Genomic DNA, 18,769 nt, shown 5'->3' on the forward strand with positions numbered 1-18,769 from the left:
TGGCACACCCATGCCGGATGGTGCAAGGGGAGGCAGAAGAGGCTGGTAATGGAACCCTGGTTCCCACTCAGGCTGGAATCTTCCAGTTCCATCAACTGCAGGGAATTTTGGCAGATGGGGGAATTTAATTTGGCACGAGGTTTCCTGATATTTCAACAATTCTGCGCTTGGAACATTATAGATGGTTTAAAGATGCATTGAGTTTCCTGATGAACCTTATCAGGAAGTCCTTTTGCGTGCATTACCATGTCAATAAAAGCCCACCAGGCACAAGAGGGAGTTGAAGAGCGAGCTTAGAAGGGCTAAAAGGGGACATGAGAAGACTTTGGCGGATAGGGTTAAAGAGAATCCTAAGGCGTTCTATAGGTATGTCAAGAACAGAAGGTTGGTTAGGGCAAGTTTAGGGCCAGTTATAGATGGCAGAGGGAAGTTATGTGTGGAACCGGAGGAGATTGGTGAAGCATTGAACCAATATTTCTCTTCGGTGTTCACGCAAGGGGACATGAATATAGCTGAGGAGGACACTGGGTTGCAGGGGAGTAGAATAGACAGTATTACAGTTGATAAGGAGGATGTGCAGGATATTCTGGAGGGTCTGAAAATAGATAAATCCCCTGGTCCGGATGGGATTTATCCAAGGATTCTCTGGGAGGCAAGAGAAGTGATTGCAGAGCCTCTGGCTCTGATCTTCAGGTCGTCGTTGGCCTCTGGTATAGTACCAGAAGATTGGAGGTTAGCGAATGTTGTCCCATTGTTTAAGAAGGGGAACAGAGACTTCCCCGGGAATTATAGACCGGTGAGTCTCACTTCTGTTGTCGGCAAGATGTTGGAAAAAATTATAAGGGATAGGATTTATAGTTATTTGGAGAGTAATGAATTGATAGGTGATAGTCAGCATGGTTTTGTGGCAGGTAGGTCGTGCCTTACTAACCTTATTGAGTTTTTTGAGAAAGTGACCAAGGAGGTGGATGGGGGCAAGGCAGTGGACGTGGTATATATGGATTTTAGTAAGGCGTTTGATAAGGTTCACCATGGTAGGCTTCTGCAGAAAATGCAGATGTATGGGATTGGGGGTGATCTAGGAAATTGGATCAGGAATTGGCTAGCGGATAGGAAACAGAGGGTGGTGGTTGATAGTAAATATTCATCATGGAGTACGGTTACAAGTGGTGTACCTCAGGGATCTGTTTTGGGGCCACTGCTGTTTGTAATATTTATTAATGATCTGGATGAGGGTATAGTTGGGTGGATTAGCAAATTTGCTGATGACACCAAAGTCGGTGGTGTGGTAGACAGTGAGGAAGGGTGTCGTAGTTTGCAGGAAGACTTAGACAGGTTGCAAAGTTGGGCCGAGAGGTGGCGGATGGAGTTTAATGCGGAGAAGTGTGAGGTAATTCACTTTGGTAGGAATAACAGATGTGTTGAGTATAGGGCTAACGGGAGGACTTTGAATAGTGTGGAGGAGCAGAGGGATCTAGGTGTATGTGTGCATAGATCCCTGAAAGTTGGGAATCAAGTAGATAAGGTTGTTAAGAAGGCATATGGTGTCTTGGCGTTTATTGGTAGGGGGATTGAATTTAGGAGTCGTAGCGTTATGTTGCAACTGTACACAACTCTGGTGCGGCCGCACTTGGAGTACTGTGTGCAGTTCTGGTCCCCACATTACAGGAAGGATGTGGAGGCTTTGGAGAGGGTGCAGAGGAGGTTTACCAGGATGTTGCCTGGTATGGAGGGGAGATCCTATGAGGAGAGGCTGAGGGATTTGGGATTGTTTTCGCTGGAAAGGCGGCGGCTAAGAGGGGATCTTATTGAAACATATAAGATGATTAGAGGTTTAGATAGGGTGGATAGTGATAGCCTTTTTCCTCTGATGGAGAAATCCAGCACGAGGGGGCATGGCTTTAAATTGAGGGGGGGTAGTTATAGAACCGATGTCAGGGGTAGGTTCTTTACCCAGAGGGTGGTGAGGGATTGGAATGCCCTGCCAGCATCAGTAGTAAATGCGCCTAGTTTGGGGGCGTTTAAGAGATCCGTAGATAGGTTCATGGACGAAAAGAAATTGGTTTAGGTTGGAGGGTCACAGTTTTTTTTTTAACTGGTCGGTGCAACATCGTGGGCCGAAGGGCCTGTTCTGCGCTGTAATGTTCTATGTTCTATGTTCTATGTTCTACAAGTCAAGTGTGTGATGGAATACTTTGTTTGCCTGATTAAGTGCAACTCAAAAAATTAAACACCATCCAGGAGTCCAGGACCAGAGGGCATTGCATCAGAATAAAAGGATGCCAATTTAAGATTGATTTGAGGGGGAATTTCTTCTCTCAGAGGGTTGAGTGTCTTTGGAATTCCTTGCCTCAGAAAGCTGTGAGGACAGAGTCATTGTGTATATTTAAGGCCAAGACAGATAGATTTTTGATCAGTAAGAGAGTCAAGGGTTACGGGGAAAGGGTATGAGAGTGGACGTGAGGAATGCCGGATCAACCATGTTCCTATTGAATGGCAGAGCAGGTTCGAGGGGCCGAATGGACTACTCCTGTCCCTATTGATTATGGTCTTACTTCCATACCTGCCACTGAACTTAGACTTCAGAGCAGAAGATTCCACTATTAACCTTCATCAAATTACTTGAAGACCCTGTTGGAGATTTGAGTGCAGCACCAGATGGTGGACATGTAATTACCAAAGATTCTAACTTTGGGTCACAGTGGGCAGGGGGAATTAACCTTAAAAAAAAAATAAGACAGTGGTTAGCACTGCTGCCTCACAGCGCCAACGAGCCGGGTTCGATTCCAGGCTTGGGTTACTGTCTGTGTGAAGTTTTCATGTTCTCCCCGTGTCTGCATGGGTTTCCTCTGAGTGCTCCGGTTTCCTCCCACAGTCCAAAGATGTGCGGGTTAGGTGTATTGGCCATGCTAAATTGCCCCTTACTGTCAGGGAGACTAGCTTGGATTATGGTCGGTGCTGACTCAATGGGTCAAATAGCATCTTCTGCATTGTAGGATTCTACGATTCTGTAAAAATGCCTTCTTCAGGCACATTACATACTCAGCCCACACTGCAAGCATGTGAGCATTGAAAACATGGGCAAGGGAAGATGCACCTGGGGTTGGCTGCTTACACAAGTTTCATTCATTCCTGCTGGGTTGTGTAGCAAATTTGTGTCACATTACTGTTTTTGTTCTACTTTTTGTGTCATCATATCTAAAAGGCTTTCCAATTGAGTATGTCTCTGTCTAACACTAATCCACTGCAAAAAACAAAAAAGTTAGCATCCAGGTTCAGCAAGTATCGTGGAATCTGGGATTGGATTGTCGGGGGATGGAGTATAAAAGTAGGGAAATCATGTTACATACAATAGTGGATGGCACAGCTTTTAGCATTGCTGTCTCACAGCGTCAGGAACCAGTGTTCAATTCTGGTGTCCAGTAACTGTGTGGAGTTTGCATGTTCTCTGTATCCCTCCATGGGTTTCCTCGGGTGCTCTGGTTTCCTCCCATAATCCAAAGATGTGCGTGTTAGGTTGATTTGCCATGCTAAACTGCCCCTTAGTGTCAGAGGGATTAGGGATAAATATTTGGGATTATGGGGATAGGGGCCTGGGTGGGATTTTCATCAATGCAGGCTCGATGGGCCAAATGACCTCTTCCTGCACTGTAGGTATTCTATGGTTCCATGAACTCTGAAGGGCATTGGTGAGGCCACACCTAGAGTACTGCATATTTTGCTTTCCTTATTTAAAGGAGGGATATACTTGTATTGGAGAAGGTTCACCCTGGAATGCAGGGTCTGTCTAATGAGTAAAGGTTGAGTCGGTTAGCCTATACTCATTGGAGTTTAGAAGAATAAGATGTGATCTTATTGAACGGAGGGGCCTTGACAGGTAGATCCTGAGATGATGCTTTCCCACATGAAGGCACAATTTCAAATAAGGTATCTTCCATTTCATGAGATGAGTAGCAATTTCTTCTCTCAGAGGCGGAATTCTCTGCACCAGAGAGTAATGGATGCTGGGTCACTGAGTATATTGAAGACCTAGACAGATTGTTGATTTGCAATGGAGTCAAGAGTTACGTTGGGCAGGTAGGAAAGTGAAGTTAGACCACAATCAAATCAGCCATGATCTTACCGAATGGCGGAGCAGGCTCCAACGGTCAAATGGCCTACTCTTTGTCCTATTTTATAAATTATTTTCTAACCTAGTGGTTTCAAATGTGGGAAACACACCAATGAGTGTAAACAATTAGGCAAGAGGGTGTCATGTTGCACATATTGTTTACACAAATGCAAGAAAAAATGTTAGAGATTAGATCCAATCATAGAGGAGAGAAAGTGGTGTAGTGTGCTTGAAGCTGCCTTATCATCACTTGAGGGAGGAGTTGAAATCCAGCACGATGAAAGACTCAAACTTAGAGCACAGAAAGGGGCCATTCAGCCAGTTATGCCTGTTCCAGCTCTTGGAAATAACTGTCCAGCTTAGTCTCACACGCTATGCAGTATAATGTGGATAAGTGTGAGGTTATCCACTTTGGTAGCAATAATAGGAAGACAGATTATTACTTGAATGGGTGTAAATTGAGAGAGGTGGATACTCAACGAGACCTTGGCATCCTCGTGCATCAGTCGCTGAAAGCAAGCACCCAGGTACATCAGGCAGTAATGGCAGCAAATGGTATGTTGGCCTTCATAGCGAGAGGATTTGAGTATAGGGATAGGGATGTTTTGCTCCAATTGTACAAGGCCTCGGTGAGGCCATACCTGGAGTATTGTGCAAGGTTTTGGAGTCCTTTTCTGAGGAAGGATGTCCTTGCTATAGAGGGAGTGCAGCGAAGGTTTACCAGGCTGATCCCTGGGATGGCAGGTCTGTCATATGAGGAGAGACTAAGTGGGTTAGGATTATATTCACTGGAGTTTAGAAGAGAGTGAGAGGGGATCTCGTAGAAACTTATAAAAATCTAGCAGGGTTGGACAGGGTCGATTCAGAAAGAATGTTCCCAATGGTGGGGGAGTCCAGAACTAGGGGTCGTAGTTTGAGGATGAGGGGTAAACCTTTTCGAACTGAGGTGAGGAGAAATTTCTTCACCCAGAGGATGGTGAATCTGTGGAAGTTACTACTACAGAAAGTAGTTGAGTCCAGAACATTGTCTGATTTCAAGATGAAATTAAATATAGCTCTTGGAGCTAAAGGGACCAAGGGATATTGGCGGGGGGGGGGGGGGGGGGGGGGGATCAAGATATTGAATTTGATGATCAGCCATGATCAAAATAAATGGTGGAGCAGGTTCAAAGGGCTGAATGTCCTACACCTGCTTCTAGTTTTTATGTTTCTATAAACCCTGCAGCGTGCATGTCCAATTGCCTTTTGAAAGTTGCTTTGGAATTTTATTCTGTCACTCCTTTAGTGCATTCCAGATACTAACAAGTCTCAGTGTAAATGAATTGCTCCTCATTTCTCCTCTGATTCTTTTTGCCAGTTACTTAAAGTTATGGCTTCAGGTTACCATTTAGAGGAAATAATTTCTCCATACGTAGCTATCAAAACCCTTCATAATTTGAATATCTCTGAGACATCTCCCTCAACCTTCTCAGCACCATGGAGAACAATCCCAGCTTCTCCAATCTCCATAAAACTGTATGCCCTCATCCCTGGGATCAAGCTGGTAAACTTCCATTGTGGCCTCTCGATTGTTAGAGTAGAGGAAACTTAATGCTAATGTTAAGTGTCTTAACTGGAGAATGTCCCCTTCCCTAGCACTAACATCCCTTACTTTGATGAGCACAAAGAAAGTCAATAGGCAGAAACAAAATTCAGATAATGAGGCACCATATTGCCCAGTTTTGGAGTTACCTTGTCTTTTCCTCCATGTCATGACAGGTCTGCACATGTCTCTGTGCTGTGTTGAGATTTACAGTCTGTGTCACTTTGTCAAGATCTGGAGAAGATTCCAGTTCCTCAGACAGGGTCAAAGTGGAAGATGATCCTTTCCTGCTGTCCTCTTCTTGTGCATCATTAACAAGGGGGCTGCAGACCCCAATGAGACCCTTGGCTGGGGCATCTGCCACCCCTTTAGATTTGCTCTGCTGGAAGAATTTAGTAATATTCTGAGAGTTTTTCTTGGCACTTTGTGCCAGCAATTGACTTTTAGTGGGTTTCTTCTTGCTTGGACTGGAGAGGATAGGTGAGGATTGACCTGTCCTCTCATTGCTGTGTACAGAGGGTTTTGTGATATCTGGAGACCTTTCATCTTTATTTCCAGCTCTGTCAGGGTGGTATACCAGACTCTCTGAACAAGCACCATTCCTCTGCTCACTGTTCACTAGCACGGAGTTCTTCAGCATCTCTCCTGCAGTCTGGAATGGACTGGATGAACTCTGGCCTCCTACTCCAACACGTTTTCGTTTGAACTGCAAAGCACAGTAAATGATCAGCATTATCTGGTAGTTAAGGTACAGCCAATGATACAATAGTGACTCAAGGTCAGACACATGCATGAGTGACACTTGGGATATAGAAGATAATGTCTAGAGGTCAGTGGCAGTCATGAGATAGTGGGCAGTGGCCTCAGGTCAGTGACACTCATGATACACATAGCAGTGGCTGGAGGTCAGTAACAATTGAGACAATGGCTGGAGGTGAGTGACACATGCAATATGGAGGCGGCAGCGGCTTGAAGTCAACGATACTCAGGGTACAGTGGGCAGTGGTTGGAGGTTAACAACACGTGGGCAATAGAGCTAGTGATTGAGGTCAGCCAGATTCCTTCAGTACAGAAGTCAATAGTTTATGATCAAGTAATGATTCACATTCCAGTAGCTGGCATCACAAGCTCAAGCTCCAGTGGAAAGATCAAATGCCATTTTATAGGACACCACCATGATGAGAGAGCAGATGACATAAATCAGGAAGTAGTGATTAGATGATGCCAAGCTGGGGTTATAAAACCTGTAGTCTGCGGGAGAAAGGAAAGACTGAGGGAAATGTCCACAGTTTTGAAGGTCTGCTAAAGAATGAGTTAGAATGAAAGATTGTTTCTGTTTAGTACAATTAGGTTTCAGGGAGTAGGAATTCTGTTGCGAGATCTAAAATCCTCACTACCCCGGAGAAGGTGCGGGGGCGGGGGGGGGGGGGGGGGGGGGTGGTACAGTCCTTCACCCAGAGACAAGAGATATACTCACAGAATAGAGTTGGGATGCGGAAATAAATGTTTCACTGTCTTTGTCACAATCTGTTGCCACTGTAGTCTCCATTTTTGGGCACAAAGGCCCATCTTGAGTTGATTTATTAATCTCTCCAATCTAGAATAAAAACAGCAACAAGTAAATAGGAAAGGTGTAGACCATTCAGCCTGCTCGCCATTCAATTAGATCACCGCTGGTCTATGCCTCCACTCCATTTAGCCTCCTTTATTAAGTTTATTTATTAATGTCACAAGTAGGCTTACATTAACACTGCAATGAAGTCAGTGTGAAAATTCCCTAGTCGCCACACTCCGGCACCTATTCAGGTACACCGAGGGAGAATTTAGCATGGCCAGTGCACCTAACCAGCACATCTTTCAGACTGTGGGAGGAAACCAGAGCACCGGGAGGAAACCCATGCAGACACGGGGAAAACATGCAAATTCCGCACAATGACCCAAGCTGGGAATCAAACCTGGGTAGCTGGTGCTGTGGGACAGCAGTGCTAACCACTGTGCCACCCTTCCCCAACAAAAATCTAACAAACTGAGTTTTGAGAATTTCAGTTGTCCCCCAACATTCACAGATTATCAGTAAACAGATGACATAAAATTTGGGAAGTATTATGAAGTGTGAAATGGATAGTAATAAACTTCAATAGGATATGGGGATATGGACAGGCTGGTGGAATGGGCAGATAAAAGGCAATGGAATTTAATAAGAAGTTTAACAACACCAGGTTAAAGTCCATGGACTTTAACCTGGTGTTGTTAAACTTCTTACTGTGTTTACCCCAGTCCAACGCCGGCATCTCCACATCATGACTACAATGGAATTTAATGCAGAGGAACGTGAGGTGATTGATTTTGGTAGGAAGAATTAGGAAAAGCAATAATAAAAAAAGGGCATAATTTTAAAGGAAGTTCAAAAAAACCCGAGGGTACATGTGCACAAAAAATTGAAGGTGGCAGGACAAGTCAAGAAAGTCATTAAATAAGCATGCAGGATTCGGGCTTTATAAATAAGGATATAGAGTAGAAAAGTAACAAATGAATGATAAACCTGAATAAAACACTGGTTAAGCCTCAACTGGAATACCGTGTCCAGTTTTAGGCACCTCACTTTAGGAAGGGATGTGAAGGCATTATTCAGTGTGCAGAAAAGATTCACAAGAATGGTTCCAGGGATGAAAAACTTCAGTTAGGCAAATGGGTCAGAAAATCTGGGACTGTTCCCTTTAGAGAAGAGAAGATTAAGAAGAGGCTTGATTAAGGTGCTCAAAATTATAAGGTTAGACATTAGAAAGGGAGAGACAGTTCAGTTAACAGAAGGTTCAAGAACCAGAGAATTTAATGTGATTGGCAAAAGAAGCAACAGGGACATGAGAAAAAAGATTTTACACAGTCAGTGGTTAGGATCTGGAATTCATTGCCTGTGTTTTGCGGGCAGATTCAATAGAGGCTTTCAAAGAGAATTGGATAATTTGGACGGCTGTGGGGAAAGGTGGGTGAATGAAATGAGATGAGTTGCTCTTACAGAGAGGCCTCCTTTTATGCTATAACAATTCTATGAATCGGGATTTCCAGTATCTTTGTGTGGACAAAGTGTTTCTTGATTTTGCTCCTATATGGGTGAGGTCAGATCCTTTCTCCGGATTCCCAATCAAAGCAAATAACTTCCTGTTACTACCAATTTTAAACCTTTGGCAGTTTTAAAACCTCTAAATTTCTTGACTCAAGAAAATCTAAGCCAAGAAAATGAATCTAAACCTTTAAGCCAAGTAGAAGAATGATGAATTCACACTGTACACTCTTCAAGGCAAGTATACACTTCCTGAGATGCAGTGCCCTGAACTGAAAGCGATACACCACATGCAGTCTCACCAAGCCTCTGGGTGACTGACTCGTTACTTGCTCACTTTTGAATTTCAATCTCCTCAAGGTAAAAGCCAACGTCCAATATTTTGATTAATTTGTGTACATGTGCATTATCTATTAATTATTTGTCTGCATGGTCTCCTAAATCTCACCATTTCTCCATAGTTTCTAGTTTCTTACCTTAAATAAAATATTCAGAAGTCTCAGATCCAAATTAGATGACTTCACACAAACTCTGTCTGCCATCGCTTTGACCACTCCAAATGTCTATGTCCCGATGTAACAAATTACTTCCAAATACTCTTACTTTAGCTCCTAACCTAATGTCATCTGTGAACTTGTAAATACAACTCTATTTTCTCCCAAGTCTGATATATAGTGAAAAGCTGAAACCTCAGTATGGATTTCTGAAGAACACCAATTGTCATATTCTGCCAATGAGAATGAATTCCATCTCTACTCTGCCCCCCAACCTTTATCAGTGCATGTAATATTATCTCTAATTCCACATGCTCCTATTTTTTGCTATTAATCACTATTAAAAATATATGAAAAGCCTCCTGGATGTGCATACAGCCAACACCCATATAGACCCCCATCCACCTTATTAGTTTCCTCAAAGAATTCAAATACTTTAGTCAGAGCTGACCTACCCTTCACAAATCCACACAACCCCCACTGATCAACTGATACTTGACCAAGTGTTCAGGCACTCTGTCTTTGATGACAGATTCCAGTAACTGGGGCTAAACTGACAAAGTAATTAACTAAATAGCACTAAAACCAGCAGAAGTGTACTCAGGTGAAAAAGAGTGTACATTGAGATGCATTTTGTAACAATCTCTGTAGAAACTGCTAACTTTTAAAATGAAAAATTGAACTTCCAGTTACTAGCTGAAAGAATAACAAGATTCCAAGTTTTAAAATGACTGAAAGCACCATCGTTCAAATGCTATTTTCTCTCTGCAGGCAACTTATATTTTAACTACATAGAGGAACATTGCATTTTTATTCTTATCATATGTCACTGCCCACAGAATTAGTCCTTTTAGCAAACAATCCACAATTCCTCCCAGCTATCAATGGGTTTCTGTATCCCTGCTTTGCCGGGTAGTAACTGTGAGTGACCATCTTCAGGCACTTTCCTCAGTTTTTGGAAAGTTCCTTAAATCCACAACCAGCAGTAAAGCCCATTCAAAGGATTTTTCTTCCTGGCCGTGCCAAGATAGATTCCCCAGAATCCTTAGATGGTTGCAGGATGTGTCTCTTTAACCAGAGACAGTCTCCCCCCCATATCTGACTATGGCAACTCACAAAGTAAGGCAACACTTTCTCTCTACTGACAACACAGAGCCCATCTGTCTGGTGATATTCATTAATTTGTAGAGAAAATAAACCTGTAACCTGCCCTCTTTCCCATGGCAAGCTGAAACACAATTAACTTTGCATCTAGGTAGAAATGCTAATTAGCTATCCTTCATCCCAAGACCCTAAGCACAACTGTTCACAACCTAATGCCAACAACACCTTTCTGGAACTTTGGGAGGCTTGGAATCTACTCATTGTAAACTCAGATGACATTGTCTCCAAGCATCAATGCCTTGCACCTTCTTCTCAGTAAAACAATGTGAACCTTCCTTTGTCCACCAACAATCAAACCACCCAGGGCTACTTGCTGGCAGCCTTCAGAACAGGGCACCTTTATCCTAAATTTAAAGCCATAGTGCCAAAGTATGTTATAAACCTCAATTTCATTAGCATAGGTTTGGGTAAAGTGTCATCTAACAAGGCATTCAGTTGGAGTGCAACAAAAGCTGTGTGTATTCTTATTAATTCTGTTGCTTTGAAAAAATATGAAAGCAAACATTCTCATTTGCGATGTAATCTTGCCTTCTCCAATTCTATACTAACAGCTACTGGCACAAGGTAAACACTGAGGGCATAAATCTTCCCTTTAAAACCAGTGCATACAAAGAAAGCTTTGCTACAGATCATGACACGGTGCAGTACTCAGGCCTGCTCCAGATCAGTGATGCATGGAGAACAATTGTTCTCATTTTAACATTTTGTCACATCCAGCACTTATTAAAAAGCTCAGAATAAAAATTCAGAGTTGCATATGCGATTCCCTTTAGAGTTTCTAGTTATAACTCTTTACATTCCACTCTCATCTATAGAACATAGAACATAGAACATTACAGCGCAGAACAGGCCCTTCGGCCCACGATGTTGCACCGACCAGTTAAAAAAAAAACTGTGACCCTCCAACCTAAACCAATTTCTTTTCGTCCATGAACCTATCTACGGATCTCTTAAACGCCCCCAAACTAGGCGCATTTACAACTGATGCTGGCAGGGCATTCCAATCCCTCACCACCCTCTGGGTAAAGAACCTACCCCTGACATCGGTTCTATAACTACCCCCCCTCAATTTAAAGCCATGCCCCCTCGTGCTGGATTTCTCCATCAGAGGAAAAAGGCTATCACTATCCACCCTATCTAAACCTCTAATCATCTTATATGTTTCAATAAGATCCCCTCTTAGCCGCCTCCTTTCCAGCGAAAACAATCCCAAATCCCTCAGCCTCTCCTCATAGGATCTCCCCTCCATACCAGGCAACATCCTGGTAAACCTCCTCTGCACCCTCTCCAAAGCCTCCACATCCTTCCTGTAATGTGGGGACCAGAACTGCACACAGTACTCCAAGTGCGGCCGCACCAGAGTTGTGTACAGTTGCAACATAACGCTACGACTCCTAAATTCAATCCCCCTACCAATAAACGCCAAGACACCATATGCCTTCTTAACAACCTTATCTACTTGATTCCCAACTTTCAGGGATCTATGCACACATACACCTAGATCCCTCTGCTCCTCCACACTATTCAAAGTCCTCCCGTTAGCCCTATACTCAACACATCTGTTATTCCTACCAAAGTGAATTACCTCACACTTCTCCGCATTAAACTCCATCCGCCACCTCTCGGCCCAACTTTGCAACCTGTCTAAGTCTTCCTGCAAACTACGACACCCTTCCTCACTGTCTACCACACCACCGACTTTGGTGTCATCAGCAAATTTGCTAATCCACCCAACTATACCCTCATCCAGATCATTAATAAATATTACAAACAGCAGTGGCCCCAAAACAGATCCCTGAGGTACACCACTTGTAACCGTACTCCATGATGAATATTTACTATCAACCACCACCCTCTGTTTCCTATCCGCTAGCCAATTCCTGATCCAATTTCCTAGATCACCCCCAATCCCATACATCTGCATTTTCTGCAGAAGCCTACCATGGTGAACCTTATCAAACGCCTTACTAAAATCCATATATACCACGTCCACTGCCTTGCCCCCATCCACCTCCTTGGTCACTTTCTCAAAAAACTCAATAAGGTTAGTAAGGCACGACCTACCTGCCACAAAACCATGCTGACTATCACCTATCAATTCATTACTCTCCAAATAACTATAAATCCTATCCCTTATAATTTTTTCCAACATCTTGCCGACAACAGAAGTGAGACTCACCGGTCTATAATTCCCGGGGAAGTCTCTGTTCCCCTTCTTAAACAATGGGACAACATTCGCTAACCTCCAATCTTCTGGTACTATACCAGAGGCCAACGACGACCTGAAGATCAGAGCCAGAGGCTCTGCAATCACTTCTCTTGCCTCCCAGAGAATCCTTGGATAAATCCCATCCGGACCAGGGGATTTATCTATTTTCAGACCCTCCAGAATATCCTGCACATCCTCCTTATCAACTGTAATACTGTCTATTCTACTCCCCTGCAACCCAGTGTCCTCCTCAGCTATATTCATGTCCCCTTGCGTGAACACCGAAGAGAAATATTGGTTCAATGCTTCACCAATCTCCTCCGGTTCCACACATAACTTCCCTCTGCCATCTATAACTGGCCCTAAACTTGCCCTAACCAACCTTCTGTTCTTGACATACCTATAGAACGCCTTAGGATTCTCTTTAACCCTATCCGCCAAAGTCTTCTCATGTCCCCTTTTAGCCCTTCTAAGCTCGCTCTTCAACTCCCTCTTAGCCAATCTAAAGCTTTCTAGTGCACTACCCGAGTGCTCACGTCTCATCCGAACATAAGCCTCCTTTTTCTTTTTAACCAACAAAGAAACTTTTTTGGTGCACCACGGTTCCCTAGCCCTACCAATTCCTCCTTGCCTGACAGGGACATACCTATCACAGACTCGCAGTAGCTGCTCCTTGAAAAAACTCCACATGTCGGACGTTCCCAGTCCCTGTAATCTCCTAGTCCAACCTATGTTTCCTAATTCTCTCCTAATAGCCTTATAATTACCCTTCCCCCAGCTAAAACCACTGGCCCGAGGTTCATGCCTATCCCTTTCCATCACTAAGGTGAACGTAACCGAATTGTGGTCACTATCACCAAAATGCACACCAACTTCCAAGTCTAGCACCTGGTCTGGCTCATTTCCCAGCACCAGATCCAATATAGCCTCACCTCTAGTTGGCCTGTCTACATACTGAGTCAAAAAACCTTCCTGCACGCTTTGAACAAAAACTGACCCCTCTAACGAGCTAGAGCTATAACAATTCCAGTCAATATTAGTCAAGTTAAAATCCCCCATAACAATTGCCCTATTACTTTCACTCCTAAGCAGGATTGACTCCGCAATCCTTTCCTCAACCTCTCTAGAACTTTTAGGAGGTCTATAAAAGACTCCCAACAGGGTGACCTCTCCTCTCCTATTTCTAATCTCCGCCCATACTACCTCAACAGATAAGTCCTCATCAAACCTCCTCTCTGACACTGTGATACAATCTCTGACCAATAATGCTACCCCTCCCCCTCTTCTACCTCCTTCCCTACTTCGACTAAAACATTTGAACCCCGGGACCTGCAGCATCCATTCCTGCCCCTGCTCTATCCATGTCTCTGAAATAGCCACAACATCGAAGTCCCAGGTACTGATCCACGCTGCAAGTTCACCCACTTTATTGCGAATACTCCTGGCATTGAAGTATACACATTTCAAACCCTGCTCCACCCCACCTCTGCAATGCCGTGCATTGCAGTCCCCATCCATGCATCCCTCACTTTCAGCCCCACTACTCAGGATCCCTCCCCCCCCCCGAATCAGTTTAAACCTCCCTGCATGGCCTTAGCAAATTTACCCCCCAGGATATTGGTCCCCTTCTGATTAAGGTGTAGACCATCCTTCTCATAGAGGTCACACCTTCCCCAGTACGAGCCCCAATTGCTTAAGTACCTGAACCCCTCCCTCCTGCACCATCCCCTCAGCCATGAATTCAAACCTTCCCTCTCCCTATTCCTCTCTAAACTATCCCGTGGTACAGGCAAGAGTCCAGAGATAACCACTCTGTCAGTCTTGGCCTTTAGTTTCCACCCCAACTCCATAAATCCCTGCCTAATATCCCCTTCCCCTATCCTCCCTATGTCGTGTTAGATAGAATCTCATTCTAAGGGTCTCAGTGTTAACCCTTTAAATTTAATGTTTCTGCACTGCTACAGATCCTGAATTCTTACCGATCTCCTCATTCTGATGCCTCCCATTGGCTGTCAATAGCCATGCATTATGTAAATAGCCTTAACAAGTCACTCTATTAAATGTAGCAGGTTCCCAACGATATATAATTTTGTTTACCCACCTTTCTCAATACCAGTGCTTTGTACAAGTTAGCCATCTTAGTGATTTTGAAAGCTTCATATTCCATCTCTATGGCACATACGTGAGGGTTAGCCCTGTTAGAGAGAGAGGAGAGGGGCATCAAGCTATGTATATGGATCAGCTCTGTCAACCCATTTGCGAAGGGGAGAGCGCACACCAGCGCAATATACATACAAACACCTGACGGACACGAGGAACTGATACCTGAGGCTAAAGTGCAGGACCTCGAGAGTAGTAATTTCTAGACTACTGCCGACGCTACGTGCTAGAAAGAGTAGGAATAGGAAGATTAGGCAGATGAATGCGTGGCTTGAGCTGGTGCAGGGATTTAGATCTGTGGATCATTGGGATCTCTGCTGGGAAAGGGGTGACCTGTTCAAGAGGGACGGGCTACACCCGAACTGGAGGGGGACTAATATCCTGGCGGGGAGATTTGTGAGAGCCACTCAGGAAGGTTTAAATTATGGTATGGCAGGGGGGGTAGGACCCAAAGCAATAGGAAGACAGAAGAGAAGGTTGAGGACAGCACAGAAGTTAAAGACAGCTCGTTAAACAGTAAAGGCAGTGTCAGTAATCCTACTACTAGATGTTTCAGGCAGAGAGCAAGGGAAGTCTGGATTAAACTTCATTTATTTCAATGCAAGAGGCCTTAAGGACAAGGCAGATGAACTCAGGGCATGGATGGGTACATGGGACTGGGATATTATAGCTATTACTGAAACATGGCTAAGGGAGGGACAAGACTGGCAGCTCAATGTTCCAGGGTACAGATGCTATAGAAAAGATAGAATAGGAGATAAGAGAGGAGGGGGAGTTGCATTTTTGATTAGGGAGAACATCCCGGCGGTACTGAGGGGGGATATTTCTGACAGTTTACCTACTGAGTCTATATGGGGCGTCACAGTGGCACAAGTGGTTAGCACTGCTGCCTCTCAGCGCCAGGGACCTGGGTTCAATTTCGGCCTCAGGTGACTGTCTGCGTGAAGTTTGCACGTTCTCCCCGCTTCTGCATGGGTTTCCTCCCACAGTCCAAAAGACGTGCTAAATTGGCCTTTAGGTGTCCCAGGATGTGTAGGTTAGGGGAATTAGCGAGGTAAATACTTGGGGTTACGGGCAACAGGTCTTGGTGGGATTGCCCCTTAGCTTTAGGGGAATTATGTGGGGTTACAAGGATAGGGCCTGGCTGGGATTGTTGTCAGTGCAGACTCAGTGGACTGAATGGCCTCCTTCTGCATTGTAGGAATTCTATGAACTGAGAAATAAGGAGAGATCACTTTGATAGGATTGTACTATAGGCCCCCAAATAGTCAGCAGGAAATTGAGGAGCAAATATATAAGATTACAGATAGCTCCAAGAAAAATAGAGTGGTAATAGTAGAGGACTTTAACTTTCCCAACATTGACTGGGACAGCCATAGTATTAGGGACTTGGATGGAGAGAAATTTGTTAAATATATTCAGGAGGAATTTCTCATTCAGCATGTGGATGGCCCAACTAAAGAGGGGGCAAAACCTGACCTCTTCTTGAGAAATGACGAAGGTCAGGCGACAGAAGTGTTAGTGAGGGATCATTTTGGGACCAGTGACCATAATTCCATTAGTTTTAAGATAGCTGTGGAGTATGATAGGCCTGGCCCAAAACTTCTAAATTGGGGCAAGGCCAATTTTGGTGGTATTAGACAGGAACTTTCAAAATTTTATTGGGGGAGTCTGCTGACAGGCAAAGGGACATCTGGTAAGTGGGAGGCTTTCAAAAGTGTGTTAACCAGGGTTCAGAGTATGCACATTCCTCTGAGTGAAGTGCAAGGCTGGTAGAAGTAGGGGACCCGGGATGACTCAGGATATTGAGAAGACGGAGGCATATGACATGCATAGGCAGCTGGGATCAAGTGGATCCTTTGAAGAGTATAGCGGGTGTTGGAATAGAGTCGAGAGAGAAATCAGGAGGGCAAAAAGGGGACACAAGATTGTTTTGGCAGATAAGGCAAAGGAGAATCCAAAGAGCTTCTACAAATACATAAAGGGCAAAAGAGTAACTAGGGAGAAACCAGGGCCTCTTAAGGATCAACAAAGTCATCTATGCGCAGATCCACCAGAGATGGGTGAGGTCCTAAATGAATATTTCTCATCAGTATTTACTGTCGAGAAAGGCATGGATGTTAGGGAACTTGGGGACATAAATAAATAGTGAGGTCTTGAGGAGTGTACATACTGCAGAGAAGGAGGTGCTGGAAGTCTTAAAGCGCATCAAGGTAGATAAATCCCCAGGACCTGATGAAGTGTATCCCAGGACGCTGTGGGAGGCAAGGGAGGAAATTGCAGATCCCCTAGCAGAGATATTTGAATCATCGACAGCCACAGCAAAGGTGCCTGAAAATTGGAGGGTGGCAAATTTTGTGCCTTTGTTTAAGAAGGGCTGCAGGAGAAAGCCTGGGAATTGCAGGCCAGTGAGCCTCTCATCTGTGGTGGGTAAATTGTTAGAAGGTATTCTGAGGGACAGGATCTACAAGCATTTAGAAAGGCAAGGACTGATTAGGGACAGTCAGCATGGCTTTCTGAATGGAAAATCATGTCTCACAAATTGAGTTTTTTTGAAGGGGTAACCAAGAAGGTAGATAAGAGCAGTGCAGTCGACATTGACAATGCACCGCACAAAGGTTAAATCTCTCAGGATCAAGGGCGAGGTAACCAATTGAATACTAAATTGGCTTGATGACAGAAGTGGTTGTGGAGGGTTGTTTTTCAAACTGGAGGTCTGTGACCAGCAGTGTGCCTCAGGGATCGGTGCTGGGTCCACTGTTATTTGTCATTTATATTAATGATTTGGAGGAGAATTTAGGAGGCATGGTTAGTAAGTTCGCAGATGACACCAAGATTAGTGGTATAGTGAAGGTTATCCAGGATTGCAATGTGATCTTGATCAGTTGGACCATTGGACTGATGAATGGCAGGTGGAGTTTAATTTAAGTAAAGATGAGGTGATGCATTTTTGTAGATCGAACCAGGGCAGGACTTACTCAGTTAATGCTAGAGCATTGGGGAGAGTTATAGAACAAAGAGATCTAGGGGGTACAGGTTCATAGCTCCTTGAAAGTGGAGTCACAGGTGGACAGGGTGGTGAAGACATTCAGCATGCTTGGTGTCATTGGTTAGAACATGGAATACAGAAGTTGGGAGTCTTGATGAAGTTGTACAAGACATTGGTAAGGCCACACTTGGAATACAGTTCTGGTCATCCTATTATATATAGAAAGGATATTATTAAACTAGAAAGAGTGCAGAAAAGATTTACTGGGATACTACCAGGACCTGATGGTTTGAATTAGAAGGAGGCGCTGGATAGACTGGGACTTTTTTCTCTGGAGCGTAGGATGCTTAGGTGTGATCTTATAGCAGTCTATAAAATAACGAGGGGCATAGATAAGGGAGATAGTCAACATCTTTTCCAAAGGTAGGGGAGTCTAAAACTAGAGGGCATAGGTTTACGGTGAGAGGGGAGATACACAAAAGGGTCCAGAGGAGCAATTCTTTCACACAGAGGGTGGTGAGTGTCTGGAACGAGCTACCAGAGGTAGTCGTAGAGGCGGATACGATTTTGTCTTTTAAAAAACATTTAGACAGTTACATGGGTAAGATGGGTATAGAGGGATATGGGCCAAACGTGGGCAATTGGGACTAGCTTAAATGGTAAAAACTGATTGGCATGGACAAGTTGGGCCAAAGAGCCTGTTTCCGTGCTGTAAACTATGAGTGGAAGACAGCTTTCAGAGCAAACTTAAGTATAAAGGCTTTTAACAAAGAACACAATATTGTGCTTACTTCTCCTTTGGCATGCCTAGACCCAAAGCTGAATCCCCTCAACCAATCTCTCCAACTGTCTCATTTCCTTTAAAGTGCCCCTTCAAATCTACTCTTTAACCAAGCTATTGGGCACCTGTCCTAATGTTTCTATCTTTGACTCAATATTAAATGTTGTCTCTTCGTACCTCTGTGGAATGCCTTGGGATGTTTTACTATATTAAAGGGA

General features: G+C 44.1%; 1 protein-coding gene across 4 annotated transcripts in view; it reads right to left on the reverse strand.

Moving 5' to 3' along the window:
* recql5 (RecQ helicase-like 5) overlaps positions 1-18,769 on the reverse strand; it is a 111,055-nt gene that overhangs the window by 10,893 nt on the left and 81,393 nt on the right. For all 4 annotated transcript variants that reach the window (XR_013499118.1, XM_078225273.1, XM_078225271.1 and 1 more), the window contains 3 exons: positions 14,723-14,816; positions 7,171-7,290; positions 5,843-6,399 (listed from right to left, as the gene is read on the reverse strand). Coding sequence is in view for 3 of the 4 variants with exons in the window: in XM_078225273.1 (XP_078081399.1) it covers positions 5,843-6,399; positions 7,171-7,290; positions 14,723-14,816 (771 nt within the window). In the remaining variant the exon portion in view is untranslated. The remainder of the gene's footprint in view (positions 1-5,842; positions 6,400-7,170; positions 7,291-14,722; positions 14,817-18,769) is intronic.

Source organism: Mustelus asterias, chromosome 12, assembly GCF_964213995.1.
Source record: "Mustelus asterias chromosome 12, sMusAst1.hap1.1, whole genome shotgun sequence".
NCBI lineage: Eukaryota > Metazoa > Chordata > Chondrichthyes > Carcharhiniformes > Triakidae > Mustelus > Mustelus asterias.